At 43.7% G+C, this 12,599-nt stretch overlaps 1 protein-coding gene across 1 annotated transcript; it reads left to right on the forward strand.

The window, feature by feature from the left end:
- Positions 1–864: 864 nt before the first annotated feature.
- UCHL1 (ubiquitin C-terminal hydrolase L1) lies at positions 865–12,186 on the forward strand. The gene is made up of 9 exons (XM_005554754.4): positions 865–946; positions 1,048–1,059; positions 1,541–1,669; positions 4,639–4,789; positions 5,710–5,795; positions 5,871–5,918; positions 7,205–7,271; positions 8,203–8,261; positions 11,742–12,186. The coding sequence occupies exons 1-9, from the start codon at positions 914–916 to the stop codon at positions 11,826–11,828; spliced, it is 672 nt and encodes a 223-aa protein (XP_005554811.3). The 5' UTR covers positions 865–913; the 3' UTR covers positions 11,829–12,186.
- Positions 12,187–12,599: the final 413 nt, after the last annotated feature.

Here is a 12,599-nt window from a genome sequence, read left to right on the forward strand (position 1 = left end):
ATGTGTTGGTGGGAAAACCCCACCTGAGATGACTAGAGAACAGTGGTTTCCTTGGTTACCATTCCCTTTCTTCTTCATTGGGAGTATTCTGCGGTGAACTCAGAAATTTTATTTTTCAAAGCTTCCCATTCTTTTAAAAATGCTTTTCCTTTTACAGCCTCTCGCTCAAAATCATACCCTTCTTTTCCCTGGATCTGTTTTCTAAAGTCTCCAACCGCCTGCCTTCTCTGTGTCTTGTATTACCCTCACATCCCCCAGCTTTCTACTGCTCTCCCAGGACCAACCATTTCTTCCCCGGGAGTCACATTACATCATTCCTAATGCAATTTCTGTTATCTGCCAGATTCTGCTTTATTCTAGGCAGTCACTTAAAAATGAACCTCGGTACTGGTCTAACTTAACATGGAGGAGGAATTGTCTAAGGTTAAACGCAAACTGCTGAGAGATTTGGGGTGGGGGGCACACATTTACATTCATTCATATTAAATATATACCTGTTGAATTTGTGCTTTTTCTCAAATGCTTCAGAGACCCGAGCTTTAGGGTAATTGGGATGGTAGAAAGGATGGGTTTCCAGAAACTTCGCCCAAAATTAAAGACTCCATCAAAAGGACTGCTCCATACACTCCAGGAACACCCACCAACAAATCCCGTCTCCACAACCACCAGATTATCTCACCCGCGAGTGAGACTGCAAGGTTTGGGGGCCCGGCCGTACCACTCCGCGCTGAGCACGGGGGTTTCGTACCCATCTGGCCGCGACCGGCCGTTTCCCCCTCGCTTGGTTCTGCCCCTGCTCCCCCTGCGCAGGCCTCACAGTGCGTCTGGCCGGCGCTTTATAGCTGCAGCCTGGGCGGCTCCGCTAGCTGTTTTTCGTCTTCCCTGGGTTATTTCTGTCGGGCGCACCGCGAAGATGCAGCTCAAGCCGATGGAGATCAACCCCGAGGTGAGCGCCAGGTGCACCGCTGCTCGGAGAGCGCAAGGCCGAGGGAGAGAGAGCCGAGTCGCTGACCGGTTCGGTTTTGCTTTTTTGCATTTGCCTTTCAGATGCTGAACAAAGTGAGTGGCGTCTCGCGCCGTCTCTGGCCCCCTCCCCCGCGAGCGCCGAGGCGGGGGCGCCCACCGGCTGCGGCTGCTGGCAGAAACCAAGCCGCCCGCTGCGCACACCGGAGACGGCAGGGCTGGGACGTGGGCTGGGCGCCCTTTCTGAGCCCCTGCATTTAGCGGGTGACTTTGCGAAACCGGTCACGGGGAGACGGAGGGGCTGCGCCCCGTGGCGAGCTAGCGCCGAGCGGAGCTCCCGAGGGCGTGGCGCGGGCAGCACAGACTCGGCTGCACGAGCTTCGCGGGCGCCACGTGTGGGCCGCGCTTTGTGCTGTGTCATTGCGCCCGCCACGGTGGGGGTGGCAGGGCGGGACTGGGGCTCCTCCCAGGCTCGGGTGCGGGCGCGGAGGGCGCGCGCCTGCTGGCCCCGCCCTCTGGCAGGTGCCCGCGACCCGCGTGTCCCCGTGCCCCTGGCCGCCTTGTTTCCTCTCCGCAGGTGCTGTCCCGGCTGGGGGTCGCCGGCCAGTGGCGCTTCGTGGACGTGCTGGGGCTGGAAGAGGAGTCTCTGGGCTCGGTGCCAGCGCCTGCCTGCGCGCTGCTGCTGCTGTTTCCACTCACGGCCCAGGTAGGGCGTGGGGCCCAGGATGCGCGAGCCCCCGGTAGTGCACGCCGCTCCCCAACTTGAGGCGTCCGGGGCTTCCCGCCCCGCCACCTCCCCTGTAGGTGATGTGGGGCGCGCCTCTAAGCAAGGGAGGAGCCTGCCTTTTCGTGGTACCTACTCCCTGGGCTCCTGTTCCAGCAGTGCCTATTGCCTTCTCTCTCATCCGACCACAACTGCTTTAAATTTGGAAGAGCGGCAGTATCTCAGTTCCATCGATCCCGTTATCCAGGGAAATCATTCATCCTACTCATGAGTTCCCTCGAACTTGGGCTTTTTCGAGCCTCCGGTTCCAGGGAATGGCTGCTGGTTTCCCTTTAAGGGCTGTAACCTGTCAACTCATTGTTTGCTTCTCAGACTCCCACATAGCTGTAGAATGGAGGGGGAAGGGCTGTCCTAAATCGCAGGGAAACAATTAGGTTCGCTAATTCTCCGCCTCCATTGCCTGGGTTTCTGATAGTCTTAAGGCGTTCTTCTCACTTCTCCACTCCCACTACTTGCTCACTTGGTTTTTAGCCTCTTGAATGTATTTCTTAAAGCTTAATCATTTGTGTATGGCTTCTGTGCGGGAACCTCCTTCCTCTTCACTTATCCTCGTTCATCTCTGACCTTGTAGCTAAATGAAATGGGGGTTATTAGCTCAGTTTTGAAAGCACCTTTGCATTTCCCTTGAAATGATTTTCCTCCTCCAAGTGTGTATGGATAGATGTATCTCAAAGACAGCATCAGATTTTTTTTTTTTTTTTTTTAAAGGATAGGATATTTGCTGTCTTGTGATGTATGGAATCCCAGTCATTAGCGTGGCATTGTCTTATCTCCTGTTGTTGTCACTTGGCTGCTGATGTGGGAGAGACTGAAATTAGCTTTAGCAAAACTTGGGGCATCACTCCAAAGGTGAGGTTAACTGAAGCACCGTCCTAAGGCCAGGTGTTCTGGAAGCATCTGTAGCCAAAATCAAGAGTATGGGAAGTTCCAAGCCTTCTTCCTAGTAAATAAGCTAAGTATTATGGGTAAATACACTTATTACAGCTAATAAGATGATCTCACTGACATGTTTTTATTGCTAAAGTCTTTTACTCGGGCTAAAAGGGAGCTGCCATATTGTTGGAAGTCGAATTAGCTTCTTGGTTGACCAGATCAGTCTCTTGTCTCCAGTTGAGCATCACACAGGGGTTTTTTTTTATTAGAGCAACCATGATGACTCGGAGGTTTTGAGCAGCATTCAGAGGCAAGGCCTCTGGGAGGCAGTGGTGCAGCATGTTTGCCTTTAAAAGCTGAGTGTTCTCCTTTTGCTGGATCTTGTTAGAGAACATTCTAGTTTGTGTTATGTTTGAAAGAGCTCGATACTTTGTCCTTTAGTTTCAATTCAACCTATCAGATATATCGAGCGCCTTTTCTGCTACATAGAATGCCTACTGGACAAAACACTGAAGCCAATTGAAATTTTATAGGCTGACTTCAAAGATGCTAATGTTAATTTGGAAGGCATTTAATTTTTGACTGAGGGAATGTTATGACCCCCTACATGGACGACTTCTGAAACATTAACATTACGACTGCTAGTAAACTATTTACAGAATGATTTGTAATAGTAAATAGTAAATAGCAATAGTAAATAGTAAACTATTTACAGAACTATTTACAAATGATTCCATGGAAGAGCTCAAGCAGCCCTAAAGGATGGTGCTATCCCATTTTAATGTTTCATCTAATTAGCCTAGAAAATGAAAGAAAAACTCTTACTGGTCAATGAATACTAAATTGAGGATCTAGTTAGATAGCAGCGAAAAAGTTCTGCTAGTTGGAGTTTAAGTTGATCTTCTGGGGTAAAAGATCTTACTCTTCTGTTAGTACCAGAGAGCAAGCTTAAACTTCAGTTCGTGTACAGAAATGCAAAGCTACTAGAGTTGAAAATATGTTTCTGATGGTCTGTCTGGTTTTGCTTATTATGGGAAATCATTGTTTCTATATTAGTACCCTACTCTTTAACTGGGAAGTCCTAACTTATTTATTATATTTTTATTTTTTAGAGACAAGGTCTTGAATTCCTGAGCTCAAGTGATCCTCATGCCTCAGCCTCCCTAGTAGCTGGGATTATAGGTGCAAGCCACTGACCCTGGCTCAAGAAATCATAACTTCTAAGGTCTTTAAAGCTAGTTAGTGAAAAGTCCAGATAGGCTTACTAAATTACTTGTACAAAAAGCTAGCAGATGCTTTGAGGAAATCCGTTTCCTAGTCCCATTCACTTACCAGTCTCTATCCTCCTCCTCAAATTGCCAGTCTGTCCTCAAAGTAAACCGTTTAGCTGGCAAGGACAAGCTAGTGTCACATCTTCCTCTTGTAAAATCACAGCCCAATACCCTGGACCAGTTGTGTTTCCTTCCTTAAAAAGAGGGTGGAGGGAATGGTTAATTTCTTTCACTTGCTCTTTTCAGCAGTTAAGGCTGTTTTTGTTTTTGAAGTGAAGTGTACTTGAGCCGAGTAGAAGTAGAACTTGAAAGAATAGTGAAATGTAAACCAGCTGGTGCTCTTGTTGGGCATTCAATTGACTGAAGCTTGATTAAGGATGCCTATGTGAAATACGGTTAAGTGTTAAAGAGAGAAAATAATGAACTGGTTTGTTTTCTGACTTCATGACACCATTTTGGGCTGAAAGGTTGCAGTGGTGTCTAGACACAGCCTTGGGCAGTATCCAATGCAGTCACTGCACTGCAGCACCAGGGTGGAGTCTCCGAACCTCTCAGAGCCCCACTGGCCAGCGTGGGTGTGGGAGGCAGACAGACGGGCCCTTCTCTGGGAGTTGACCAGCATCTAGAACTAAGGCTCCTGGTCACACATCCCCCTGGTGTTTCCATTTAGGTGGTAGAACTCACTGTGCTACCATCTGTTCTTTGCACTTTCATTCTGAGATGTAAAAACGCTTTTTACATTCGCAGCATGAGAACTTCAGGAAAAAACAGATTGAAGAGCTGAAGGGACAAGAAGTTAGTCCTAAAGTGTACTTCATGAAGCAGACCATTGGGAATTCCTGTGGCACAATCGGACTTATACACGCAGTGGCCAATAATCAAGATAAACTGGGATTTGGTAGGTGTGGGTTTTGAGGCCAGTCATCCTAAGCTTGAACTTGAAACATGGAGTTCAGAAACACTGTGTTCCCGAGGTCAGAGATGCTGTACCTTTTGAACCCATTTTGTAATGATGGTGTCACACACTTAAACTGACTCACAGTCTTCCTCAGAAAGGATTCCTAGCATTTCTGAATTTTGAAATGGTCCCATTTCACAAATTTTAGAGCTGAAAGTTCAAATTTTGAGGTCTTTTGAAATATGTTGTTCTTGCTATAGGTTTGTAATTAGTGCCTCTTGGGCTTGTCCACACTGAGCAGTAACAAAATGCTTACGTCAGTGGTTATCCAGTCAGATATCTCTATGCTGGACTGTTGTGTTTCTTTACATTTCTATTCAAGATCTTTATTTTCTATCTGAATAACTGAATTACTAAGGTTGAATTTTCTACCCCAAAATAATAATCTTGGTTTGGGAACCATTTTAGATTAGAACATGATTATAGTGTCATGTATATAATAGATGTGAACTGTACATTCTTAGGTGCTGTAAATACAGCAGGTAAACAAGGCAGCCCCGGCTTTTATGGCTGTAGAAATCTCAAATACGTGTTACAGATTAAGAATTGCTGTGAAAAAGTGACAGAGATTTGAGAGATGAGTGAAGTGGGAGGGAAAAGGGGGTCTGGGGTAGAAGAGAACAGAGGCAAGAAAGAGCTTGGCATATTGGGGGAGTGGAGCGACCTCTCTGGCTTGAAACTCATGAATAGAGAGGGGTTAGAAAAAGAGGCTGGGGGAAAAGGTACAGCTCATCCACAACCCTGGAGGCAGTATTAAAGATTCACGTTGCTTAGCATGTTCGGCAAAGGCTTAAGTCAACAATAAATATGTACCCATTTGTATTATTTTATCTGTGCTAACATCCATTTTTTTCTTTAAGAGGATGGATCAGTCCTGAAACAGTTTCTTTCTGAAACAGAGAAAATGTCCCCTGAAGACAGAGCAAAATGCTTTGAAAAGAATGAGGTAAGAGAACTTTCAGAGCATTGCCTTTAAATAACTCTAGAGATTTTTGTGCTAATTATTTTCTTTTTTTTGCAGGCCATACAGGCAGCCCATGATGCCGTGGCACAGGAAGGCCAATGTCGGGTAAATGCAAATACAAATCGGAGCCAGGCTGCCTGGGTGCTATCTGTGTTTCCACTGAAATTGTTCAGGAATATCTTACTGGAACACAGCAAATGTTATCCACCCAAGGCCAAATGACACCAGAAAGTTCTGCCCAAATAATGCTTTGACTAGACCTTTTCAAAAGGCTCTTCAGAAATTGTATTGGCTGTTGAAATCTTGAGTAAATTCAAACTGACAGTATTTTGTTTAGATCCAAATGAGTCTTATAGGCCAGGTATAGTTGCTCATGTCTGTAATCCCAACAATTTGAGAGGTGGAGGAGGGTGAATCACTTGAGCCCAGGAGTTTGAGACCAGCCTGGCAAACATGGTGAAATCCCATCTCCACAAAAAATACAAAGAGTAGCAAGGTCTGTAGTCCCAGCTACTCGGGAGGCTGAGGTGAGAGAATTGCCTGAGCCCTGGAGGCAGAGGTTGCAGTGAGCTGAGATCATGCCACTGCACTCTGGCCTGGGTGACCCTGTCTCAAAAACAGAAATGAGTCTTACGGAGTGTACACCTCTCCTAGTAAGTGAGCATTTCAAATAATCTTCACAGGCTGTTGCGGAGAATGAAATACACCACAAAGGACAAGTTCTAGAAGGTTTGAATGTACCATAATCTGATGAGAACCTCTGAGTCAGCTGCCAAATTTAAGTCAGATTACAGTGTCCTTTTATTTAAAAAAAAAAAAAAAAAAAAAAAAATTTGGCAAGGTCAGGCTCCATTGCACAGGCTGGAATGCAGTGGTGTGACCTTGGCTCACTGCAACAGTTCTCTCACCTCAGCCTCCCGAGTAGCTGGGATTACAAGTACACACCACCACGCCTACTAATTTTTATATTTTTTGTAGAGATGGGGTTTCAGCATGTTGTCTGGGCTGGTCTTGAACTCTTATGAGCTCAAGTAATCTCTCTGCCTCTGCCTCCCAAAGTGCTAGTGTTACAGGCGTGAGCCACCATGCCCAGCCAGATCTCAGTGTCTTTATAACTACAACTGGCTGTGCCATTTTCTAGTATTGACCTTGGTTGAGATACTTAGCCTCTCTAAGCCTCAGTAAAAGTCCTGTAGTAATAGCATCCTCATAGAGTTGTTCTGACAGTTAACAGTATGTTTACCTTAATGGGCTTAGCGTAGGGCCTAAGTATTAGCGATAATTTTTTAAAATCAAATCAGTTCAAGTATATTTCACTTGAATTGCAAGATAATTTTTAAAATAAGTTCATCTTACACTCATTTTCAAAAAAATGTCTTGACTTTCTTTAGGTAGATGACAAGGTGAATTTCCATTTCATTCTGTTTAACAACGTGGATGGCCACCTCTATGAACTGGGTATGTTTCACTCCGTTTTTGGAACTCAATGTAGTTTCATGCATTCTTTCAGACTGAATCTCTTGATATATTGTTGTGTGACTTTATGGCACTTGGCATATCATTGTTTATAAAGCCATAGTAATAAAGTATTCTCATGAGGGCACTTAACCCCTTATTATCCCCAGAGCAACTTCCTGAGGCAACTGACCTAATCAGTGGCTTTAATACCTAATCATTGGCTTTAGTCAGAAACCATTGAAGAGCGTAGATCAGATCAGTGCCAGGTGAAGGTATATATGATCAGACTTTCTTTTCCCATCTCCTCCTATAGCATACCCTAGTATCATCCTTTCTGGGCAAAGAATAAATCTGAAAAAGGATCAGTGCCTGAATATGACCTTACTTGTCTAAAAAGAATCTGGATATGTTGGAATAATTTCTATTAGCTAGTTTATGGCATCAAGAAAGACGACCTACCTTGTAAGATTCATTCCTTTTGAATGAATTAATGGAGAAAGACTTGTAACTGTGTTGTCTCAAGCCGAGATACCACCTACAGGCTTACAAAGGCAAGGGAATAGTGAAGGCAATCTAGTCATTGGAGGACAGATGAAATCTCAGGTGTCTCCTCTTCTTGCCTCCATCTTTCCTATACCCCAGACACTGCATCTGACTTTTGCTCTGTGGCCCTTTCCTAGAGTTGGGGCACAGGCCCCTCCATTAGGGTAGCTGATTTGAGCTTGTACGATCCTGTAGACTAGAATTGCCTGGGATGGATGCCTAGGGACACTTGAACCTCATTTGCAGCCTGTTGCTTCATAACCAGGCTTCCTTTTGTGGGTTTGGCAGTGGTTTTTGGAAGAATCTAAAACTTCCATCTGGGCTAGGTAAGCATGGTAGCCAGAAAACATGCAGAGAAAATCGACGTGTCTGGCTTCTTTTGTTACAGATGGACGAATGCCTTTTCCGGTGAACCATGGCGCCAGTTCAGAGGGCACCCTGCTGCAGGTCATCTTTGGAATGCATCTCTTCCTAATGGGCCCCACAATTCTTTGGCCAAATTTTCTATTCTAAAGTGCTAACACTCTTCCAGGACAGCCAGCATCAATTGCCTGGGTTAATAGCAGTCTTTAGGGCTGCAAGATCATCTTAGTAATTCTGTCTACCTTATTTTATTGTGAGTGGTTTTAAACAGGGCTTCAGAGACACCCTGAGTAATCTGTTTCATGTGCTGTCTTTAGTCCACAGTTAGAATTAGCCTGAAAGCTGTTGCTTTGCTTCCTGGTGGGATTAAGGTGACCATTGTCCTCTCGTCAGATTACATCATGGTTAAAGACTCACGGAACAGTAGACTTTCATAATCCCTCTAAGACGACTGGATTTGGGTCAGTCTTGGAGGTAGTGTATTATAGGTTCTAGTTAGGTGGTTAAATTTAGGAGTTTTTCCTTCCCACATGGTCTACTGTTACAAGAACAAAAGAAGCAGATTTAAAATGCACCTGACAAAAACTCTTAATATCCAGGATCACTTTGTAACCATCCTGGACAGAAAAGTGATTCTGGACAAAGGTTGGTAGGTGACTCTAGGCCTTTTCACTAAAAAATAAGTGTCTAGAGTTGAATCAGTTTACTATTATAAAGGAAAAATGCTTAATTATGATATAATACAAAATACTGTTTTTAGCTTGCTGTGCTGAAGAAAAATACACAAAATGCTGTTAAAATATAACTATACTTCATTTGAGTAGTAGTAGTATGAAATCTTTGAAAAACTTGCTGTGTGCAGACCAGGACTCAGCAAGCATTTTCTATAAAGAGCCAAACAAAATATTTTAGGCTTTGTATGGCATATGGCTCCGTTGCAAGTATTCAGTTCTGCTGTTACAACTCAGCAGCCTATAGACCCTCTAAATGAATGTATGTAGCTGTTTTCCACCACCACAGGCTGGGTTAGGCCCACATGCTGCAGTTTACTGTACTTACGTGCTCTTCTAGGTGATGTATGTCTTTTATAGAAATCCTTTAATGACACAATGAGGTAGGTATTATCCCCATTTCAGAGCTGAGAACACTCAGAGTTTAAGGCCTGAGGTCAGTGACTTACATGGCAAACTATGGTTCAAACCTATATAGTCTGGCCAGGCATGGTGGCTCACGCCTATAATCCAGCACTTTGGGAGGCCAGAGTGGGAGGATCGCTTGAGCTCAGGAGTTCAAGACCAGCCTGGGCAAAATGGTGAAACCCTGTCTCTACTAAAAATACAAAAATTAGCCGGGCCTGGTGGTGCATGCCTGTAGTCCTAGCTGCTCGGGAGGCTGAGGCACAAGAATCGCTTGTACCTGGGAGGTGGAGGTTGCAGTGAGCCGAGATTGCACCACTGTACTCCAGTCTGGGCAACAGAGCAAGACTCTGTCTCAGAAGAAAAAAAAAAAGAAAACTTAGTCTGCATTTAGAGTTTGTGCTCTTAGCCACTGTACAATACCAATAGGACCTTTCATTAGAAAAGACCTCCCTTTGGAACTTCACAGACCTGATAGCCCCAAGGTGCTAGTGGACCACATTATGCCACTCTTAATAGGGAGGATTGATTGCGCTCGTCTGTCAGACACACCTGAGATCAGTTAAAGCTAATTCTTGGTATTCAAGAGGTATGTGGGAATAGGAGTATGGAATGAAGAATAGACCTGGAGAGCCAGGATGGGATGGAGGGGTTGCATGAGAAAATCAGAATTTACTTGGTGAGAATAAGAAAACAGAGGGAGAATTTCTGGTCTTTGATCCGTTTGGAGGAAAGACCCTAATCCTTCCTAGTGAAGCATTTAAGGTACATGCTAACTCATCTAACACTGCACTAATGCCATAAAAATGTGCCCCCCATTAGGATACTTACAAGTGTCATGTGAGTAGCATTTATAAGGTGTGGGGAAGGTAAAATTTTTCTATAGAGATGGGGCGGGAGGGACTCACTGTGTTGCCCAGGCTGGTCTTTAACTCTTGGACTCAAGTGATCTTTCTGCCTCAGCTTCCCAGAGTGCTGGGATTATAGGCGTGAGCCACAGTACCTGGCTAAAACCTTTTTTTTTTTTTTTTTTTAACTATTCGAATTAGAAACTTATTTAAAATTAAAAGAGTTTCTAAATTAAACCAGCATTTTAGTTAAAATTCTTACCCTAGGTAAGGCTGGTTCTATACGGTTAAAGATGTTTTAGGTTGTCTAAACTTCACACTAAATCATTAAACTGGTGAGAAGATACATGCACTTAACCCAAATATCCTAAAGTTGGATGAATTAGGTCCCTGCACATTAGCTCTATAGAAGATGGTTATCTTCTTTAAAGATACAACTTTAATAGTGAAATCAATATCTAGTAAAGTCAATTCAGGGAAGACAGGTCTGGAATATTGATATATTAAAAAGCCTGGTAGAAGATAAAAGGTTGATGTCAATCCAGATACTCTTTGGTTGCTTTTTTTGAGAAAGGGTCTCGCTCTGTCATTCAGGCTGGAGTGCAGTGGTGCAATCATGGCTTACTGTAGCCTTGAATTCCTTGCTCAAGCAATCCTCCCACCTCAGTCTTCTGAGTAGCCAGGACTAGAAGTGCACACCACCATGTGCAGCTAATTTTTCAAATTTTAGTAGAGATGTTGCCCAGGCTAGTCTTGAACTCCTGAGCTCAAGCCATCGGCTGCCTCAGCTTCCCAAAGTGCTGAGATTGCAGGCCTGAGCCATGTGGCCCAAACTCATTGAGTTGGTGATTTCTAAATTTTAGGAGTAATGTTTCATTACCGTTCTGTATCATAGAGCATTCCCTTTCTCCTTCAGGTATCTTTCCTCTGGGCTTTTTGTTACAGATTCAACAGAGTAATATTTTTGATCCCCAAACAGTTGTATCCTAGAAGTTGGTAAATAACCCTGGGATCAATTTTCTGTTACCAGTCTTTGTCATCTAGATTTTTAAAAGTAGTAACACATGTCACTTCACCATCATTCTCTAAGCTTCCATTGCTTGTGTGTACCTAGAATACCAGGTAAACATTAAGGCTGTTTTTAAAAATGTTTCTTAGAAGACAATTGTCTTTATTTTGGGAATTTCTGAGTTACAGCTTGTCTTTTATGTCACCTTATAGAAGAAAGATCGATTTCCAATCTTTAGATTTGAGGAAAATCGCATTAATGGTTGTGTTTTTGTTGTTGGTTTTTTTTTTTGTTTTTTTTTGTTTTTTTAAAACTTTTCCAAAACCAGTTACAAGGTGAGAGAAGCACAAAACCATTTGGTGGAAGTGATAAAGAAGTCAAATCCATGATGTAACCCTGTCTTTCCCATTACCTAATTTTTTCCTTTAAGCCCTGGTTTTCAAATTAATGATGGAATTAAAGTTGATGAGGGTGAACTTTGAGCATTAATAGACCTAGGAGCCTTTCCCTATGTGACTTTCATTTTTGAGCTCTTGCTCTTTGGATATTAACGACATTTCTTTTTTTCCAGGACGCTGCCAAGGTCTGCAGAGAATTCACCGAGCGTGAGCAAGGAGAAGTCCGCTTCTCTGCCGTGGCTCTCTGCAAGGCAGCCTAATTCTCTGTGGGAGGGACTTTGCTGATTTCCCCTCTTCCCTTCAACGTGAAAATATATACTGCCCCCCCCCATGCAGTCTACAATGCTTCAGTACTTGTGAAACACAGCTGTTCCGTTCTGCAGACACGCCTTCCCCTCAGCCACACCCAGGCGCTTAAGCACAAGTAGAGTGCACAGCTGTCCACTGGGCCGATGTGGTGTGAGCTTCAGATGGCGAAGCATTCTCCCCAGTGTATGTCTTGTATCCAATATCTAACGCTTTAAATGGCTACTTTGGTTTCTGTCTGTAAGTTAAGACCTTGGATGTGGTTTAATTGTTTGTCCTCAAAAGGAATAAAACTTTTCTGCTGATAAGGTAGCCACAGCTGATTCTCATTTTCTTTTACCCTTTCCCCAACATGTCAGATGATTTTGGTAGTAATATATGAATGTCTTCTATATAGGTAACTCATATAGTGCTGGTAAGAATTACCATAAAAACATTGGTTTGGTGTGTCTTTGGATTTTTTTGCGTTTGTATTCCCTGTGTATACCTGTAGAAACTAATCTTTAAAGATTTTTAAATAGGCAGATTTTATGGCACAATTCTAGACTTACAGAAATATTGAAGACAAAAAGAAAATACTGAAGACATTGTAGAAGTCCCATAAACCCACCATCCAGTTTCCTCTATTAATTGGGGTTCTCTAGAGGACAGAACTCATAGGATACATGTATTATATAAAGGGGAGTTGAGTGTTGACCCACACGATCAGAAGGTGAAGTCCCACA

Source organism: Macaca fascicularis, chromosome 5, assembly GCF_037993035.2.
Source record: "Macaca fascicularis isolate 582-1 chromosome 5, T2T-MFA8v1.1".
NCBI classification, from domain to species: Eukaryota; Metazoa; Chordata; class Mammalia; order Primates; family Cercopithecidae; genus Macaca; species Macaca fascicularis.

Bases quoted from the DNA above. Each gene is read 5' to 3' on its own strand.
- UCHL1 (XM_005554754.4), top strand. From the start codon at position 914: ATGCAGCTCAAGCCGATGGAGATCAACCCCGAG. The intron at 5,796-5,870 runs GTAAGAGAACTT...TTTTTTTTGCAG, and splicing joins AATGCTTTGAAAAGAATGAG to GCCATACAGGCAGCCCATGA. The intron at 8,262-11,741 runs GTCATCTTTGGA...CTTTTTTTCCAG, and splicing joins CAGAGGGCACCCTGCTGCAG to GACGCTGCCAAGGTCTGCAG.